Source organism: Malaclemys terrapin, chromosome 7, assembly GCF_027887155.1.
Source record: "Malaclemys terrapin pileata isolate rMalTer1 chromosome 7, rMalTer1.hap1, whole genome shotgun sequence".
Taxonomy (NCBI): domain Eukaryota; kingdom Metazoa; phylum Chordata; order Testudines; family Emydidae; genus Malaclemys; species Malaclemys terrapin.
Window position 1 is genome coordinate 94,249,843 of NC_071511.1, and position 20,864 is coordinate 94,270,706.

The 20,864-nt window shown below is 46.4% G+C and overlaps 1 protein-coding gene and 1 long non-coding RNA gene across 5 annotated transcripts in view; one reads left to right on the forward strand and one right to left on the reverse strand.

Annotated features, from left to right (window-relative positions):
• SLC16A12 (solute carrier family 16 member 12) overlaps positions 1-7,501 on the reverse strand; it is a 54,611-nt gene extending 47,110 nt beyond the window's left edge. Inside the window, exon 1 of one of the 4 annotated variants that reach the window (XM_054033389.1) lies at positions 7,106-7,501. In XM_054033389.1, the coding sequence (XP_053889364.1) occupies positions 7,106-7,197 (92 nt within the window). In that variant the 5' untranslated portion in view covers positions 7,198-7,501. Of the gene's footprint in view, positions 1-3,740; positions 3,770-6,525; positions 6,604-7,105 lie in introns of those variants that run through there. The other 3 variants (XM_054033384.1, XM_054033387.1, XM_054033388.1) reach the window with 3 other exon arrangements.
• Positions 1,331-13,052, forward strand: LOC128839991 (uncharacterized). Its single transcript, XR_008445584.1, has 3 exons — positions 1,331-1,406; positions 11,759-11,881; positions 12,767-13,052. It is a non-coding gene; the product is annotated as an uncharacterized LOC128839991 (long non-coding RNA).
• The last annotated feature ends 7,812 nt before the right edge of the window (positions 13,053-20,864 follow it).

Below are 20,864 nucleotides of genomic sequence, written 5' to 3' on the forward strand. Positions count from 1 at the left end.
CAAACAAGACAGCTCAGTGCACAGGCTTTGCAGCCAAAGTAAACTCTTAAATGGCATCATTTACTTCATGACAGGTAACTGATCAGGTTTAACAGGGATAAACAAACTGATTCTAATAAAGTCACACACACCTGGTGATCTCATTCTCCACAGCAGCTCTACAAGTCTCAGCTGCAGGGCAGGTCTGGCTCGGGGAAGAGGCTTTTGAGACTCCAACAGTAGGCTCATCTTTTGGCTAAGTTATCTTGCTGTTGACTAAGATTTACTGCCTCTGAAGTTTGCAGGTAATGAGTGCCGGATTTGGCCTCAACTATTGAAGGAGAGAGTATTAGAGGTTCTTCCTAGCTATATTTGAGTTTTGCAGGGCACCGTAACATGCAGCCTGAGCAATCTGATCTCAGGGATCAATCACTGTATTATCTAAAGACCATATGGTAACTGAATATGCACGGAGTTTGTTCTACAGGGCATCAACCCCTTCCCAGTGAAATAAAAATTGGGGATATGTCTTGCTACTCCAAAATGAAGAATAACCCTAAATACAAGGAGTTTTTTTTATATCCATTACTTTGATACTAGAGCACAGCTCCTAAAGGATTAATATGACGTCTAGATGTGGTCAGATGGGTCCTACAAAGGGAAATTTTAGGCTGCTTCTTTTGTTTTATTGGTAAGGGGCCAATGCCTGCATTCCTTATCTAATCTTCACTAGAACATAACTCTCATGGAAGTCAATGGGCTACTGCTAATGCCGCTGTTAGTGCTATCTTTTGTAAAGAGGGCAGGGAAGAGTGGGGACGGGGAAGCAGAGAGAAGTGGATGCTGCAGCCCCCCTCTCCCTGAGTTGTGCAGCAGCCATCTGTGCTCCTGAGAGCTCCAGAAGTATTGTGTCTCCCTGCAGCACAATGCATCCCAGAGCTGCTGCTGGGCTGGGTGGTCCTGCACTCCAACCTACAATGCAAAGCTGTGGCTATCTACTATCCAGCCCAAGGAAATTTTTGCCATAGTGAAGGCTGTGTAAGAACTGCAGACTTTTACCCAAGATCCCCAGCAGAAGCCATTTATATTACATAGAGGGCAGTAAAATGCACCAAACCTTAGACCATGAGATCACAGCCCTAATTAAAATTGAAGGGGAATAAATATTGGCCAACACCAGCTGGGTCACCACATTCAGCTGCGCCTGAAATCCTGCACGCTCAAAACTGATCATGGTAGGCAATTCAGAAAAAGAATTTGGCAGCTGCTTCCAAATCCAGTTTGAATTGATGTGTGACCCTAGCAACAATGGGACTCCCACCATAGCAAAGGGAGATCATCCTTTTGAGAAGAGCTCTACACCTTTGGGATTGGATAATCCAAGTGAAAAAAACCCTACTCCAGGGATGAAAGATGAAGCCAACGAGGTTTGTGGATCAATAACTTGTTTTTAAATATTCATTCTTGTTTAAGTTTCTTTATATAGGAAACAAGGAGATGTGAAATATGTGTACCATTTCTTTAAATGGGTCTCCGGGTCTCCAAACAACTGGGTTCCAGGAATTTTTAAGATGAAACTGCAGTGATGAAGAGCTGGGGAGACTGAGTAACTTTAGGGAAAATACTGGCTTCTTTATTCTAATAAAATTTCTCATTTCATGTAGAAGACAGCAAATCAGTGGTTCTTTACCACTGTCTCAGGACTTTAACAGCAAGTAACTGTAATTCAGAACTTTCCCCATATGAGTATCAAATTCAGTTCCTGTTAGAAAAGTATAGTAGGGATGACAAGAGGTCTCTTGAACTTAAATGAAATAGTAAGAAGTGGCATAGTTTTTATACTCACTGTAAATTGCCCGTACTGTACAGTATATCTCTCGATCTCTGAGAACAATGAAGTATAGCAGTGGTTTTTTTATTGATACCCACACAGAACAACACAGAAATGTCTTTTGATGTAAATGTTTTGTAAGATGCTACAGCAGGATCATCATGTAGAAAGAATATATGTATCAGGCCAGGGTGGGAATAGGAATTTTAAAATACTGATATAAAAGCAACACACTTTTATTCCAGTCGGGAACCAGTCACAGTGTAACATATGGGAATGTTACACTGTGTGCACTTTGAGTATTGTGCTGTTAAAGTTTTACATCCTCTAAAAGTATTATGCAACTAGCCATGTTTTCATTTAGAAGCACAGTCAAGGAGATTGAAAACTCAGTGGGCACGGCAGCTTCCAAAATCTAAGTAGTATACATTGTGACTAGGTAACTTTGCCTACTTTTAACTACTGTGTATGCTGAGAGGCATCTCAGCATGCTTTACAAAAAGAGTATTGGTTATTATCTGGACACACTACACTCCTGGAGCTTTACAATTCCACTTGACTGGCAGAATGCATTCCAGTGAATAACATTCAGTTCCTATCAATACAAAGATCCCTTCCTGTATGACAGGTGTGATTGTAAAGCTCCCATACGGCAAAAAGAACGGTACAGTAAATGTCTCCTGGAATTGATTACAATTATCACCAAATACCAGTAAAGTAAAATCAATGAGGACAAGCATCTGCCAAATATACATAAAAGTGCATGCCTTCTTTTTGTGTGTGATCACCATGGCTGCACACACCTACCTGTTAACTGCATGCCCAAATGATCATATGAGGATGTTTGAGCATTCAGTTACTTTTTGTTTCATGCAAGTGCAGTAACCACACACATAATTAAAGAAGGCAGTTCCCTGTGCATACCTAAAACATTTGAAAATCTCTCCCTACAGGCTCGATCTAAAGGATTTCAGCATTTGGCCCAGCCTTCACAGTCATTAAAACTGTATTTTTTTTAAAGCCATTTGTTAGGTAAAGGTATGAACACTCAACCCCAAAAGCTGGACAAAATACTCTGTTTTCAAGCTTTTCCTTCTTGAATTTTTGTAGCTAAACCAATTTTGACAAAGCTTTGTAAAATAAAAATGTACTCTCTTCCATTGAGATATTTTATTTCATGCCATTTCCCAGTCTTAATTTAAAGCAAAAGTTAATGAGTGAGTTTTAAAGTACTAAAAATGGAGGCTTCTAAAGAAAATACTGACATATCCTCAGTTAAAATGATGTTGCCACATGCTCTCATAGGTAAAGACAAAGTAAAAGATAAAATAGAACAGAAAGGAAAAATAGGGTATGAAATAAAATAGTGGAGAAAAAGTAATGAATGGATAATACTACGGACTATTTTTGTGAAAGATTTCATTGTAATGATTGTTACATTAATAACAATATTATCTACAATAAAGGCATAACAGACCTCTTTTGAGCAAAATGTAATCCTGCTACACTTCATTAAGTTTCATGTTTTCCCTGTAATTTCCCAGCATTAAAGGAAACGTTATTTCACTGACTCTGCAGGAACAGACATACAACAACAAATAGAATGTGGCTGCTCCAACTAGCTTGTTAATCCGATAAAATCAACAGTCAAAAGGTTATCACACAAACGTACTTGAATTCATCCAAAATGTTTCATTAAGAGTCTACATTCTTGGAAATTAAACAAGTTTAAAAGTAAGTGAATCAAAAAGCATTAGTTCAGCCAAGACTCATTATCAGTATAAGATTTATAAAGTATATTTTGCTTTTTTGGTTTCTAGTTGAATTATCAAGCATGTACTAATTTATAGAGATACAAACAAATAATTGTTTAAAAACTTTATAGTGTAGGTAGGTTTGAAGGTATTTGCATATTTATATTACTTCATACTTATGGGTTGGCTCAGCCCAGCAAGATGCTGATACCGCTAGCACTGAGGACCTCCCAGAAGGCACTCAACGCGATTGAGCCCTGTCTCAGTCGCCATTTTTATTTTTATGGTTTTAATATCCCTGTAAAAGAATATGGGCCACATTTAGCAATCCTTCATCACAAAATTACTTCCATTGATTTAAATGGGACTACTTCTATAAGTAAAGACTATGTGCATCACTAAGGTTTTGCATGATCAAGTCTTAGGTAATGAACTGACAGAAAGACAATTAATCCTCTTGCACATATTACATACTACAAAGGCATAGCTCATGCTGCAAATGCTCCAATGTTCATTCTTATATTTGAAATAATTATTTCCAAAAGAATTTGGAACAGGTATAGTTGTACAGGTATCCCAAGGAATAAGAGAATTACATTCTGTGATACCATCTGGGAATTTGGACAGTTAAAGCATTTTTTTGATTGTATCACTCATGGTTAATCATACTGATCCATTATAAACTGAAAAATTGAAAACAAATATGTTTTTAAGATCAATCAACCACAGTTCTGTGGTTGGAAACCACAAAAGTAGAGGGAATCTGAAGACCATTCACTTAAAATATTGGTTAAGAAACTCATGTGATTCAAACTATTGGACTACATGACAGAGCTTTTATGTAAGTTTGCCTTATTATACAATCAGCAACAAAAATGTAAATATTGTGGAGCTGGTCAAAAAAATGGGACTCAAATGATTTGGTGTGTGTGTGAAAGTTCCATCCCACTTTTCCTGTGGAATTTTTTTGAATTTTGAAATGTTTCTACTAGCTCCACAGCTAACTAGAAAATGGAATGAATTTTTCACACACTTTTTTATGAAATATGTGCTCGTTTTAGTACAAAATTTTCAAAGTTCAAGGTTTTTAATAAGCTGTAAAATAATCACATTTATAATTTTATACTACTCTGCAGCAAACTATTTCCATATATGCAGGGCTAAATATAGGTCTACCACAACACACTGTCTCTTTAAAATCTCATCTCCAATACACTTACAGGAAGAGTGTTTGACAGACAAGCACAGAATGCCAGCTTGTGGTACCTCTGACTCTCACACATTGAGTTAATACCACTGAAGTTGACAGGGTACCTGTGGAGGACAATGCTACTCGATGTGAGTAACACAGCACAGCCTGGCTCCAAAGCAGCAACCCTCTTCCCACTGAATTCACTAGGCATTTTGCCTTTGAACTCAAGGGGAGAAAGCCGGACTCTGCCCTGTAACAGTTTTGCAAAGTGCATTTTTGAAATTATTTCCTGTTGAAATTCTTCCTAGCTGGTAAAGTCTAACTTCTTAGATCTAAATCCTGACATCCCTTTGTCTCAAAATAATGCTCTTTGGGTTGCTTTGGTTTCTGCACGTTGCAAGCAGGCAGAGAACAAGGCTGCACTTTGCTCTGGGAGACCCCTGCCCATGTCCCCTCCGGTCACCTCTCTACCTCACCTTGCCCAGGTAACAACACCACATCCTTGTTCTGAGACTGTTAAAACAACTAAGGAAAAGCCACTTTCCCCAGGAAGTTTCCTAGCTGATTTAACTAGAGGAGCATTTGGAAATCTTGTTGCCATTGGCCAGGGGCAGTGAGTTAGATGGGCCCTTGGTGCCCATGTCCCAGCAAATTCAAGCCACGGGGGCCCAGCTCCACCAATGTTTGGGGCCGGGTCTTTCCCCCTGCCCCCGCCTGCTGCCCCATGCGCCTTCCCCAGCCCCAGCTGCCACCCACGCGCGCCTCCCCCGGAGTGTCCCTGCCTGCACCCTGGGCAGCGGGCGGCTGCCTTGCTGCTCCTCACTGTGCTCCCTTGCTGGTCAGCCACAAAAGGGAGTGGTGCTGCAGCAGGCTGAGGCAGTGGCACAGCCACCGCCTGCAGAGGGGAGGAGGCGCACACGTGATGGCAGCCCTCCTGGCACCCACCACAGTGGAGGCGAGGGGGCTTCCTGGACCTGAGAGGGGCCCCGCACCTAGGAGCAATGCAGTGATGGTGCGGGATGAGGGTGCTGCTGAGGGCGGACGGAGGGGCCCCTCCCCTGGAGCTTGCTGCTGCCAATGGGGAGAGGGCTGGGGGGACTGTGGAGTCCTCCTCTCTGGTTCCAGCCCCGAGGCAGCCTGCCTGCACCCCAAACTCCTCATCCCCAGCCCGGCCCCAAAGCCCACACTGCCAGCCCTGAGCCCCCTCCTGCACTGTGAACCCCTTATCCCTGGCCCCACCCTGCAGCCCTCACCCCTGCACCTCAACCCTCTGCCCCAGTCCTGAGGCCCTCACACCCCAAACCCTCCTCCCCCACACCGCAACCCTCTGCCCCAGCCCTCCCACACCCCAAACCCTCACCCCCCCACACCGCAACCCTCTGCCCCACCCCTGAGCCCCCCCACATCCTAAACCCTCATTCCCCCACACCGCAACCCTCTGCCCCAGCCCTCCCACACCCCAAACCCTCATCCCCCCACACCGCAACCCTCTGCCCCAGCTCTGAGCCCCCCCACACCCCAAACTGCAATCGTCTGCCCTGAGCCCCCTCCTGCACCATGAACCCCTTATCCCCAGCCCCACCCAGAGCCTGCACTCCCAACCAGAGTCATCGTCTCCCCCACCCCACATTGTGCAATATAGGGAAACTGTTAATCCAGTCCGTGTTCACATTAGTTTGAAAAATATATATCGGCTTACAAGGCAGGTGTGTGTGTTGGGGTGGGGGGAACTTGGACCCATTCTGGGCACCCCCAAAAATTATACAAACCTGCCGCCCCTGCCATTGGCTGCCGTTGCACCTTGGATGTCTGTCTGTCTGCTCCTGCTAAGGGACTGGCTGCCTCAGAACATGAACAGGGGTGGTAGGGCAAGAGAGAGAAACTCTCTTGTCATTATATACAAGCAACAATTCCGTTGAATTCCTTCCCCCAATCATACCGGCCCTTTCCCCCCACCACAACCCTCACCACACACCTCGTTGCCCCCACACTCTCACACACATTCACTTTCCCCCTCGCCCAGTAGGGTCCTAGCCCATGACTAGGGCCGGTAGGTGCTATTGCAATCCCAATAATAATGCATCCCCCGCCCCCCTTAACTCCACAGGTCTTTCCTCCGCTGCAGCCCCCCCTTAACACCCCGGATCCCTTTCCATCTCCTATCGCACCCCAATGCTCCCCCAAGGACCCGCACCCTCTCCTCCTCCACTACCCCGCTGCCCCCCTCGCACCCAAACTCACCTACCGCTTAGCGCTATCACCGCCCCAGCCTAGCCAGCCCTGACGAGCTGCTGCTATAAAACCCTAACCCCGGTTCAGTCTCGGCCCCGGGGATCCGGAGGCGCTTACCTCGCGTGTGGCGCCGCCGGGTGACTGGGCTGCAGCTTCGCCCCGCACGCTCCGAGACCCGTGTGGAAGAGGTGGTTAGGTCCGGGGCACATACAGACTCCTCCTAGGGCTGCCCGGGGCGTTCAACTTCTGCTCGTGCCGATCCGCCGTGCGCTAGGCGCAGCCAAGTTACAGTGAAATCCTCGCCCCTAGCTCACTGGCCTCGGATTACACCAACTCCCCTGGCCTCGGCTTACTTCCCATGGGGCACCTGAAACCACAAGGATTTAATACAAACCGGGCTGAAAAGAGCTAAATCTGATCTGGATTGCCTCCAAGTGGGCTGCGGGAGAGAGCTTTGTGGAACGAGAGGCCAGTGTGTTAGTTTTTGCTTCCGGCATGATGTGTTCTCTTTGATTCAATTAAATACTCGGATCTTAAAAAATTAACCACCAAAGCCTGTAAATGCGTATCTTTCAAAAGTACTTTAGGCATCACTTTAAGCAGCTTATAAAGTATCGGAGAAATTGCTGTGGATTTTAAGATCGAAAATCTGGCCAGATGAGCTGGCTGGATATAGCTTTATTCACAATAACGTTCCTCACTTTACAACTGTCAACTGCATTAGTCCAGGGAAAGACAGTGTCTGTCTGAAATGCAAGGAGCTCCTTATTTCAACTCGGTATTTGACAAAGAATTCTGGGAATGATTTAGTTAAATCTATGCCACAGTAGAAATAGTAGGATAAACCCAGCACCTTTCCCAACACTGAACTTCACTCACAATTATCCCAAGTTGATGCTAATATTTGGTTAAGACAGGCTCGCCATAGTACCTGTTGTCCAGTCAAGGGGAGCTGCTAGAGACAGGTGGGAGCAAAAGCAAACAGAAAGTTGAGATTAATTTGGGGAAGTGAATTATGCCTGGACTGTCCAGGACTTGTCTAGGCTAAGATTTGTGGAGTGATGTTACCCGTTTTATCTCAGCCATTTTAGCATGGGTTAAAGCAATGTTCCTTGTTTACACTAGTCTTCAAAAACGTATTATATGTGCCAACATCACATATTGAATCTAGTCTAAACAAGGCCTGTATTCAGCACAATAAAGTCCTGTCTTCTGGGGCAAAAAAGCGTTTTTCAATCCAATTTCCTCAGATGAGTTATCTTAACTCAATTAAGATATCCTTTAACTCTTAGACTTTACCTGCTAGGAAGAGTTAAACTTCTTAGATCTAAATCCTGACATCTTTGTCTCAAAATAATGCTCTTTGGGTTCCTTCTATTCCTGCACGTTGCAAGCAGGCAGAGAATAAGGCTGCACTTTGCTGCACTGAAGCCTAACAACCAGCTCTAAATACTCTAAAGGTGCATCCACATTAACAAAACAAAACAAAAAAGTGGAGGGGAACAGGTTACTGTGTACTAGATAATGCGTGATAAAATCCTAAAGTGGGCAAGGCAAGTGTAATTTATGCATGGGTCAGAGATAAATACCAGTGGGGAGCTGAGGGTTTACCTCAGAGCCTGCTAAGGTAGGAAAACCTACAAACTGAGGTGTCCACATTAGGAAATTACCACATTAGTGAATGTGGTAAAAAAGACACCAGGTGCTAAAACTACCTGAGGGGAAAAAGTCTCCTTATTTGTCCATCTAGCCACAGCCTCGGAGGCTACTGTGCCTTTCTCATATTTTTTTAAACCCTCTGACTCTTGACAGATGAATTAGGTGTGTTTTTTTAAATTACTGTGGCTCAGTCAAATTAATTTAACAGGATTAACAAGCCTCTTTGGTCTTCATGAGCATTAAGGGCATGTCTACACTGCAGGTGAGAACAAGCCCTCGCAGCCAAGGTCCACAAACACACGCAAGTGCTCCAGAAATAGCTGCGTAGATGTTGTGGCCGGGGGTGGAGCGCGGACTCTGAAGCCTGGAGCAGGATGGGGAAGGACTTAAGAGTCCAAGTCACAAGATTAAAGCAACATTTACACAGCTATTTTTAGGATGCTAGTGCAAGTCTATGGCCTGCACTGGGAGGCTCATTCCCACATGCAGTGTAGACATACCCTAAGAGGGCTTCTTAGTTAATTCAATCGAGCTAATACAATTAGAAACATACCCTTTTTGCCCATCAAGACAGAGCCTATAGACAACCTTTGAACTTATCTCTTACTAACAGTAACTCCAGACTTTCCTTTAACTCACTTAAGGAAAAAAAAGACAGTTACCTTTTCCGTAACTGGTGTTCTTCGAGATGTGTTGCTCCTGTCTATTCCACAGTAGGTGTGCGTGCTCACCACATGCACCGGTGCCAGAAGTTTTTCCCCTAGCAGTACTCATAGGAGAGCGCCCCTAGTGACCCCTGGAGTGACTCCTCCATGATGCGGTATAAGAGGTGCTGCGCACTCCCCCCACCCTCAGTTCCTTCTTGCCAGACAACTCTGATGGAGGGGAAGGAGGGTGGGTGTGGAATAGATATGAGCAACACATCTCGAAGACCATCAGTTACGGAAAAGGTAACTGTCTTTTCTTCGTCAAGTGATTGCTCATGTGTATTCCACAGTAAGTGATGCCAAGCTATATCTGTTGGAGGTGGGTAGGAGTTCACAAATTCTCGGGATGGAGCACAGCCCTGCCGAACCCAGCGTCCTCCCTGGCTAGGGAGACGATTGCATAATGCAAGGTGAAAGTGTGAACATATGACTACATGATGTGATCCAATTGGAGAGCCGCTGAATGGAGATCGGCCAACCCTTCATGCGTTCGGCCGAGGCGATGAACAGTTGCGAGGATTTTCTGAACGGTTTTGTCCGCTCCAGGTAGAAAACCAGAGCCCCTCTCACATCCAGCGTATGGAGGCGGCACTCCTTACTGGATGCATGGGGCTTGGGGCAGAGGACCGGCAGGAAAATGTCCTGACCCATGTAGTAAGCGGAGACCACCTTCAGGAGGAACGAAGGATGTGGGTGGAGGTGGACCTTATCCTTAGGGGACACCGTGTACGGGGGCGCAGAGGTCAGGGCCCTGAGTTCCGAGACCCGTCTAGCTGATGTGATCACCACCAGAAAGTCTACCTTCCACGAGAGGTGCGACCAGGAGCATGTAACTAGCAGCTCAAACGGGGGGACCTGTGAGGCGGGCCAGCACCAGGTTCAGGTCCCAATGTGGGACTGGGGGTCTGACATACGGGAAGAGACGATCCAATCCCTTAAGGAATCGGCCAGTCATAGCATGGGAGAATACCGTGTAGCCCTGCACCGGTGGGTGGAAGGCCGATATGGCTGCCAAGTGCACCTTGACAGACAAGGGCACCAGGCTCTAGGCCCTAAGGTGAAGGAGGTAGTCCAGAATGAGCTGGATCAGGGCAGCCACGGGGGAAATGCTCCGCTCATCCGCCCATTGGAAGAATTGAGACCACTTTGCCAAGTAGGCTTGACGCGTGGAGGGCCGCCTGCTTTCCAAGAGGATGCACTGGACCCCCTGTGAGCACGTCCTCTCCTCCCAGCCTAACCATTGAGCAGCCATGCCGTGAGATGGTGTGCGGCTAGGTTGGGGTGGAGGAGGTGGCCCTGGTCCTGGGAGAGCAGGTCCGGGTGGGACGGCAACGGCCATGGCGGGGCGACTGCCAGGCTCGTGAGGGTCCCGTACCAATGCTGCCTGGGCCATGCTGGGGCAATCAGTAGGACCTGGGCCCTGTCTGCCTTTATCTTTTCCAAGACCTTACCTATCAGTGGGAATGGGGGGGAAGGCATAGAGAAACCGGCCTGACCAGGACAGGAGGAAGGCATCAGAAATAGCACCCCATTCCAGCCCCCCCTTGGAGCAGAACTGGGGACAGCGATGGTTCTGCCGAGTCGCAAACAGGTCCACCTGGGGAGTTCCCCACTCTTGGAAAAGTCTGTACACCACCTCTGGGTGAAGAGACCACTTGTGCTAAGAGGAGAAGTCCCTGCTCAAGCGATCCGCCCGCGAGTTCCAGGTGCCTGGTAGGTGGTAGGCCTGTAGGCAAATGTTGTGGGCTATACAGCCTGAGGGCTTCCTGACAGATGGCAGAGGATCGGGCCCTGCCTTGCCTGTTGATGTAAAACATCGAGGCCATGTTGTCCATGAAAACCCTGACCTCCCACCCCTTCAGGTGCGAGCGGAAGCCATGCATGCCAGCTGCACTGCCCTGAGCTCATTGATGTGGAGGGCCAGGTCCTGCACAGACCACAGACCTTGGGTCTGAACATTCCCCACATGGACTCCCCATCCCAGGTCCGAAGCATTGGACACCAGTTCCATCGATGGGGGCCTGCCTCTGAACAGGACCCCGTGGAGCATGTTCCCCAGGGAGGACCACCATCGTAGGGAGGCGATCACTGGTTCGGGCACAGTGAGGACTTTGTTGATCCTGTCTGGCGTGGGAGAACTCCGAGGCCAACCAGAGCTGGAGGGGCCTCATCCTGAGTCTGGGGTGGCAGACCACATACATACATACCGACATGTGACCCAAGAGCTGGAGGCATGCTCTGGCTGTTGTCACTGGAAACCTGTGACAGTGTCAATGAGCCCTTTCAGGGACTCGAACATGTCCTGAGGGAGGGAGGCTCTGGCTGACGTGGTGTCCAGGACCGCCCCGATAAACTCTATGTGGTGTACCAGGACTAACGTGGGCTTTGTGTCGTTTACCAACAGGCCCAAAGTGGCACATGTGGACAGAAGGAGCACCACGTGATCCCACACCTGCGATCTGGGGGGCTGCCCTTGACCAGCCCGTCATCCAGATAGGGGAAGATCTGGACCCCCCCGGTGCCTGAGGTAGGCCGCCACCACCAACATACACTTTGTAAATACCCTGGGGGAGTGGACAGGCTAAATGGGAGGACCGTAAATTGGTAGTTCTCCTGCCCAACCATGAAAGTGTCGAGGGGAAGTGTCTGTTCCCCTCAAATATATGGATGTGGAAGTACGTATCCTGTAGATCGAGGGCAGAATACTAGTCCCCGGGATCCAGGGAGGGGATGATGGAGGCCAGGGAGACCATGCGGAACTTGAGCTTCACCATGTACTGGTTCAGACCTCTCAGGTCCAGGATGGACCTGAGCCCCCCTTTGGCCTTTGGGATAAGGAAATAGCAGGAGTAGTACCCCTTGCCTTTGAACTCCCCGGGTACCGCTTCCACAGCTCCTAGGCCTAGGAGCCGCCACACCTCCTGCTCCAGCAGAGCGAGGGGTCCCCCAGGAGGGACGGGAGCAGAGGGTGATTGGGCAGGGTGGAGGTAAACTGGAGGGTGTAACCTCCAGAGATGGTGTTACCTCCAGAGATGGTGTTGAGGACCCATCGGTCCGAGGTAAGATGTGACCACTCCGGGAGGAAAGCACACAACCGGTTGGAGAAGGGAAGCTTTATTGTGGGTGAATTCCTGATGAGAACTGGCAGGGCGTCCCCGGGCGTCCTGTCAAAACTGCTGTTTCTCTGCCTGTTTGCCTGGGGGGCAGGCCGAGACTGCCTCTGCAGGCATTTCTTATAGTCCCGTGACTTTTTATAAGTGGGCTCGTATTTAGAGTGCGAGGCCTGGGCGGGAGCCTGCTGCGGCTTAAACTTAGGTTTAGCCGGAGTCAGAACATAGAGGTCCAGAGTCTGAAGCATCATGTGGGAGTCTTTCAGGCCACGGAGTTTTATATCAGTTTGTTCCGCAAACAGGGCTTTGCTGTCAAACTGGAGGTCCTGCAAGGAGCTCTGCGCCTCACTGAACAGCCCAGAGAGCAGGAGCCACAACACCCTTCTCATGGACACCGCGAAGGCCATGGACCGCGTGTCTGTGTCCGCCGTACCGTATCAGCCACTGCCTGTAGGGTTGCCCTGGCCGCTGCTATACCCTCCTCCACCAGTGCTTTGAACTCCTTCCTCTCACGCTCCTGGAGGAAGACCTCGAACTTGGGCAAAGAGCCCCACAGGTTGAACTCATACCGGCCCAGGAGAGCCTGATGGTTCGTTACCCGTAACTGGAAGCTCGAGGATGAATAAATTTTTCTTCCAATGAGTCCAGCCTCTTTGACTCTTTATTTTTCAGAGTAGGGGCTTGTTGTCCCTGCCGCTCCCTTTGGTAGACCAACTCAATCACCAGGGAATTAGGAGCAGGGTGGGTGTATAGGTATTCATGCCCCTTGGTGGGCACAAAATACTTGAGTTCTGCTCTCTTAAAGATGGGTGCCAATGAGGCTCCGGTTTGCCATAGGGCATTTGAAATTTTCGCCACCCCTTCGTGGAGCAGCAAGGCCACCCTGCCTGGTACCAAGGTGGACAGTACGTTAAACAGGGAGTCCGAGGGCTCCTCCACCTCCTCTGCCTGTAGGTTGAAGCTTGATGCCACCCTTTTTAATTGTTCTTGGTGGGCCTTAGAATCCTCCCTCCGGGTCCATAATTGCCTTATCAGGGGAGGGCGAGGAAGCCAGCGCCGTACTTTGCCTGTCCACCAGCACCGGAGGGGCCACCACCTGGTCAGTCTCCGGGCACAGTGCTGAGGTTGTACGTCCCACCGACTCCTTCCTTGGAGGCCGGGAGAGGGAGGCCATTGGCCCTTCTGAGGCTCCGGCCACTGAGCAAACCCCCACCGGAGGCTGCGTCAGGGCCCACGGTGCCCACTGGTACCATTGTGCCGGCCACGGGGCCCAGTGCCACTGCACCTGATGTGGCACCAGGGGAGTGGGCTGCTCAGCCTGGCTGGCCTGACCCATCGATGGATGGCTACAAAGGGAGGCCAGGCTGATATATGACCTGCCACTGTCCCTGGACTGGAAGGAGTGGTGGCCCCGGGAGTGGTGCCGACCCTGAGACCTCGATCTCAACGTGGAGGACTGGTACCATCGGTACTGCTGCTCGGCAATCGGCTCCAACGGGCGGATCCACGACAGGGACTGACCGGCGATTGATACCCAGGGCTGCGGGAGTGGTGCCGTGAGATGAGTTTCACCCAAACAGCATAAACAGTCCACATGCAGATGACTCACTGGCATCGGGCACCTACAAGTGTCGCACGACTTAAAACCTTCCGACACCGGTGCACGTGGCGAGCACGCACACCTACTGTGGAATACATATGAGCAATCACTCGAAGAAGAACATCAACTACTTCACTCAATAGGACTCAGATAGTGTTAAGAACCTGGGTTGATTAAGTACTAGTAATTTCCCCATGTATGACCATCAGGGTCACCCTTTTCTGTGTCTGCTTGCAATTAAATTTAATTAAATGTTAATTTTGATATATTCTGTTCAAAGATCCAGGGTAGAATATGGAGGCATTTTTCTTTAGGATGCATTTTTAAGCTGCGCCAAATGCACTTAGTTCATATGGATAGGTCCACTTTTTTAGCATTTCCATTAATTGTAATAGATAAATAATAGAATACTGCCCATGTGAGGATGCCTCCTTATTTCAGTGTGCATGGATAATGTGCTGTACTGCATAAATCTCTAAACATCGTGGTAAGAGTACATGTATGAGTTGGACTGCTAGCATTGATTCTGAATGCTTACAGCCTGGCTCAGAAACCACTGAACCCAATGGAAAGACTCCCATAGACTTCAATGGGCTTTGGACCCTAGATTCAAACTCTTGGAACAACATGCTCAAATGCAAGCAGCCTTTCAATTATATAAAGAAGATAAACTGAGTTGCATGCTGAATACTGCAGGTGGATTTTTCAGATGAGATCTGGGCCCTCTCAGCTCTACATGGACATTAAAAATCCCATGGCACTTACTATATAGGACTATGAGCAAAATAGGGCCAACATTTTCCCTCCTCCGATGCTATTCAGTGTGCTGAGTGTTGTTCGGTAGCTGTCTTCCATCCCAGACCTGGCTCCCTGTCCGTGGTGCTGTATGTAATTTACAAAAAGCAAGCGCAACACTCCCATTGACTTCAGTGGTGCAGAAGCAGGACCGAGGAAAAGAGCTATGTTGTGTATTTATTACACAGCTTCCACAGAGCTTCTTCAGGGCCAAATCTTGGGCCCCATACCCAGCACAAGTAACTGCAGTATGTGCGCAGCAAGAGAAATTCTTCTCCCCAGGTCATGGAGCTATTCTGCAGGGATACTGCAATCCAAAGGTGAGAGTAGCCCATTTGTCTTCCAGCCCTGACAACACATGCCCTACTTTCACCTGAACCCCATGTCCAGGCATCCAGGGTGCTCTTGTGGAGTGGGCTCTGCATTGCACAGGGGTGCTGCCTGGATACCTCTTTCCTTGTACTATGGAATCACCCCAATTCTGCTGCCAGGGGGTGCTCAGCCCAGGGCTGGATTTGTCACAAGCACAGAACTGATAGGGGGTCATTTAAAAATATATATAAATACAACAGTTATATTTTCTGGCGAGGTTCAGATTATTCTGGTTTCTGGTCTTAAACTAAAACCCTGTGATGTTATCTTAGTATTAAAAGTCTTTCCGCATAGGGAACTCATGATTTAGTAGTAGAGTTAATACAATGTGTGAGAGCACCTCTGTTGGGCATCCAGCTTTTTAATACTGTATTGTAACACTTGATTACAGTTAGAGATGCTCTTCTTAGATTGGTCTGCCGCTCCAGAGACATGAGTTCTATTCCTGCCTCTACCACACACTTCCTGTGTATCTTTCAGAAAATGATTTAGACAGTGCCTGCACTCAGAGGAGCCGATTTTGTGATTTCCCCTGGGGGTGCTGGACTCCCGCTCCACCCCAGGCCCCACCCCCCACTCCTTCTCCCAAGCTCCCATCCCCACCCCGCCTCTTCCCACCCCATTCCACCCCTTTCCCATGCCTCTTCCTGCTCCCGCTCCTCCTCCCCCCCAATGCCTTCTGTATGCCACTGAACAGCTGATCGCTGGGTGGGGAGGCACTGAGAGGGAGGGGGAGTAACTGATCGGTGGGGCCCACCAGTGAGTGGGAGGCACGAGGAGGGGGGGAAAGGAGCTGATCCAAGGGGCTGCTGGCGGATGCTGAGTACGCACTATTTTATTTCTGTGAATGCTCAAACTCTGGAGCACACAGAGTCAGCGCCTATGCCTGCACTGGTCTTTATCCTCAATGGCAACAGTAATGGTGGAGATCTAGCCAATTGCTGCTATTTCATTTGTGTTGACAAGACACAGTTCTCTACTTCATACAATAGGGGTAATAATACTTTCCTACCTCTCTGAGGTGTTGTAAAGATACATTCAAATATGAAGGTGGTAAGCACCATAGAAAAACATATACATATATAAATACATAACCAAATAAATAAAGCATCAACATTACAGGGATTGGGAATACATGGACATTTTGTAATGCAACTACAGTCTGCTGCACTGGAAAATGACAATTTAACAAATCATGTAATTTGTTTACATCATGTGTATATATAGTGGTCAGTAATAGTAGGGGCTGAGATATGGCTGGCTAGAGTAATATACATGACTTCATTGAGTCATTCAGGAACTGAAAGAAATTCTCCAGGCCAATAAGAATGTTGCAGGATCTTGTCCTACATTCATGTCTTTCTGACAGGTTTCCCCATGTTACTCATGGACATTTCTTTTAGCCCATGTACATTTCAATTGTTGCTGCATGAGAAGTAGTACTTTAAGATATTACATGAAGCAGTTTATCAAACAATAATGGACATGGAATTCACTTTGATCCCTTACTGCTCTCTCTAAAATTTTCTGTTCATATCAAAGGAACACATTCATTTACCTGGAATACTTGGCTGTGAAGAAGTGCATTTCCAGGAATATAATTTTTTAGCTCTTGTTTAGTTTTCTGTCCATGTGGGACAGAACATAAATCTTTCAAGTTTTTCAAACCCCTTCTGAAACCAGTGTGATGCAACACCTAACAAACAGAAACCATGATGCTAGAAATTGCCAGATGCGTGAGGTGAATGCTTTTGGAAAGTTTGGGAGGGCAATAAATGCTCGCAGTATATAATATCATTAGCTGTCTCACACAGATAAGTGTACATGAATGTTAATATTTCACCTACAGCAATTATTTGTGATAAACTCAAAGCAGCGCAGCACCACCTCCCTCTCCCTGCCCCATTAAACCTCCCCAGGCCAGGATTAAGGAATATATTTTAATGGTGTGTTTAGGCCAACATTTTAAAAAATGGCCACTGATTTCAGGTGCCTCCATTTTTGGATGCCCAGCTCTGACACCTTGAGATTACAGGCAGTCCTCGGACTTACGACACAATTGGTTCCTGAAAATAGCGTCTTAAGTCGAAACATGGTATCTCTGAACCGATTTTTCCATAGGAACAATGTTATAAATGGGGGACTGGTTCCTGAACCAAGGCCAGATACATTATTTTCACCAAAATAACCCAGATTTTTGTACTCAATCAATTATAAATGAGTAATTTAGCTACATTAATGTATTTATATTGTAAATAACAATTATATTGACATAAAAATTACATAAGCTAAAAATACATAAAAAAATATAGTACTGTACATTACCCCTACCTACAAATGATCTAAAAAGCATAGACAAATTTTAAAGTCTTAACATTTTTTTTACATACCTTGTCTTCATCATTCCTGGGTGCTGCTGATCTTGTCATTTGATTTGTAGGTTAAGAAACCTACTGAAGGAATGAAGAATGGGACACCTTCTTCTGAGCTCATGACTAGGTCTAATTGGGTGAAGTTTTCAGGGGTTTTTGACGTGATTTGAAAGGACTTCTTTGAGATGACTTTGCTGGACTTTTTGAGGGGCTCTTGGCTGGAGTCTTCTCAGGAGTCTTGGCTGAAGGTTTTTCTGGAGTCTTGTCTGCTTTCTTAAAGAAAGTGTCCAAGGAAGTTTGGACAGATGGTCTCCTCTTTTCCTTGTAAATTTCTCTGTAGCAGCTGTACATGTTGGATATGCCCCTATTCACAGATGCACTGTGTTCAATGTTGGGGTCATGTTCCTCAAACAGGGACATGGCAGCTTCCAAATATTGAAATGCCTCAGCCAACACTTCTGATGTCAAGACTTTACGAGGAGGAGTCTCTTCACCAATGGATGCATCGTCTTCTTGCTCTGCCACTTTCAGCTGTTCCAATTCAATGAGGTCCTCATTAGTTAATTTTTCAGAATGTGATGCCAGCAATGCATCAACATCCTCTGGTGCAACATCTAAGCTGAGTTCTTTGCCCATTTCAACAACATTTTGGTCACCTCTTCAACAGTGTCTGTAAAGCCTTGGAATTCAGACACAAACTCAGGACACAATTTTCCCCAAACACCATTGAAATTTGATTGTTTAACTTCATTCCATGCCTCACCAACGTTCTTAACTGCATGGTAAATGTTGAAGACCTTCCAGAATTCCTTACGAGTTGGTCCACCTTCCTTCTCAGTTGTCCTGATAGTCTGGGTAAATGTGCTCCTAAGATAGTAGGCCTTGAAGGATGCAATTTCCCCTGGTCCATGGGTTGCAACAATGAGGTGGTGTTCAAGGGCAGAATCACCACTCTGATGTCAGGCTGCATGTCATAAAGGATGGTTGGATGACCAGAAGCATTGTTGAGGATTAATAATGCTTTAAATGCAAGACTGTTTTTGTTGCAATAATCCCTGATACTTGACACAAAATGATGATTAAACCAATCCTCAAAAATGTTCTTATTAACCCATGCCTTAGGATTGGATTTCCATATCACTGGGAGAAATGTCTTGGAATATCCCTTGAAAGCCCTGCGGTTTTCTAAATGGTACACAAGCTGCAAAGGTTTAAGTTTAAAGTCACCTGCAGCATTTGCACCAAGAAAAAGAGTGAGCCTATCTTTAGCAGCTTTGTACCCTGGCATGGATTTCTCTTCTTTGGCAATGTAGGTTCTCAATGGCATTTTTTTCCAAAGGAGACCAGTTTTGTCAACATTAAAAACTTGCCAAGCACAATCCCCACCCTCTTCAATGATCTCAGCCAATGTCTCAGGAAAAGCACAAGCTGCCTCCTCATCAGCACTGGCAGCTTCACCTGAGCCCCTGATGTTATGCAAATTGGCCCTGTCTTTAAAACACACAAACCATCCCCTACTTGCATTACATGGATTTTGATCCTCCAGCCAAACGATTAACAGTTTCTCAACTTGAGCAATAAGTCCAACACGCTGCTTAGTTATCACAGTTGATTGCATAGGAACTGAGCCCTTAACATGTTCTTGAATTCTTTCCTTGTCTTTCGGGATGGTCACAATAGTCGTTCAGGAGCTATCCAAAGCTCTACCGATTTCAGTTGGCGTCTCACCTTTTCTGAACCTCTTAATTATTTCCATTTTTGTTTTCATAGTAACTGTTCTAAGTTTCTTAGAAGAAGAAGAAGAAGAAACATCAGATTTATTCTTTTCTGCCATTATTATGGGAAAATAAACACAAAATGATAAGAAGAAGTTTGGAAACACAAAGATTCACCACATAAAAATGGCATCAGAAGAGCAACTGAGCGTCTTGAGTCAGGTAGATGGGCGGCGCAGAACGTCAATGCGCACGTATGAACGTATTAACTTGTTCGCTGGTATGGCGTTGCATCGGATCGAGCATCGTAAATTCAAAACCGACGTCAGGTGTCAATTTATAAATGTCATCAGTGTTGTTCATCGTAACTCAAACATCGTCAAGTCAAGGACTGCCTGTAGTTTTCACAGTTGCTGAGCACCACAACTCCATTTGAAATCAATGAGTGTTTGGGTCCTCAGCATCTCTGAAAGTCAGCCTCAAGCTCTCAGGCAGGGCATCCATAAATAGAATTCCCTATCTGCACCCAAACCTGGACACCTTTGGAACATGCAATTCTTAACTCCTTACATTCAAGACCAGCAAGGAAAGGATCTTATGACCAAATCATGTAGCCTTTCTTAGCTATTTATTGGACATCAGTGGGAGATCAGAAGGTAGTCTAAATCCAACACCAGAATACACTGCAGCCTCAAAAATACATAAATGCAACTCCAGTTCCATTAGATACATTTAGATAAAATGTACAGGGGTTGATCTGTAAACAAAAAATAGAAAAATAAAGTTTAAGGAAGAAATGTCCACAGTATAGAATTAATTAAGACGACAATTATTTGTGCTAGCTGAAATCTTGGTTAGAGGGAAAAAAAGAAATATGAGAAATTAACAAGAGCTTAATATTTACCCTCCCATAGCTGTTGTGGGATTAGAAATCATTGCATGTCTCTTCACAGACCATTTTACATACATCTCAGCACCACTTTCCTGCATCTCTGATAGAGTTACCGGTTAGAGCCTTTTAGATCGGGTAGGCTAAATATAGGCATATCGATTTTTAATATTAGTTTAACAAAAATATCCATTTCCATTCAGTAATTACCAGCTTACATACTTTAAAATTGGATATGAGAAAGTACAGAAGTGATCTCTTATTCTTTTCACTCGGTGCTAGCCTGAATACCAAAAAGCCTGAAAGGGAAAATCCTCCAGGCATTGTCAACACTGGGAAAATGGATGATCGTGTTAGAAACTGTGTTAACTAACATGATGTTAGACACTGTTGCACTTTCCTTGGATACTTAGGGCCTGATCATGTCAAGTGCTGACCACCTCCTGTGAAGTAAATCCAAGAGCTGCTCATCACATTTCAAGACTGGCCCCTTAAAGAACAACTCCAGTTCATGGGTTTCCAACCAGTTAACCCCAAATTAAAGGCTAGATAGAGCCCATTTCCATGATCAGGTTGAGGTGTTGCCAGGGCCGGCGCTTCCATTTAGGCGACCTAGGTGTTCACCTAGGGCACCAGGATTTGGGGGGGGTGGCATTT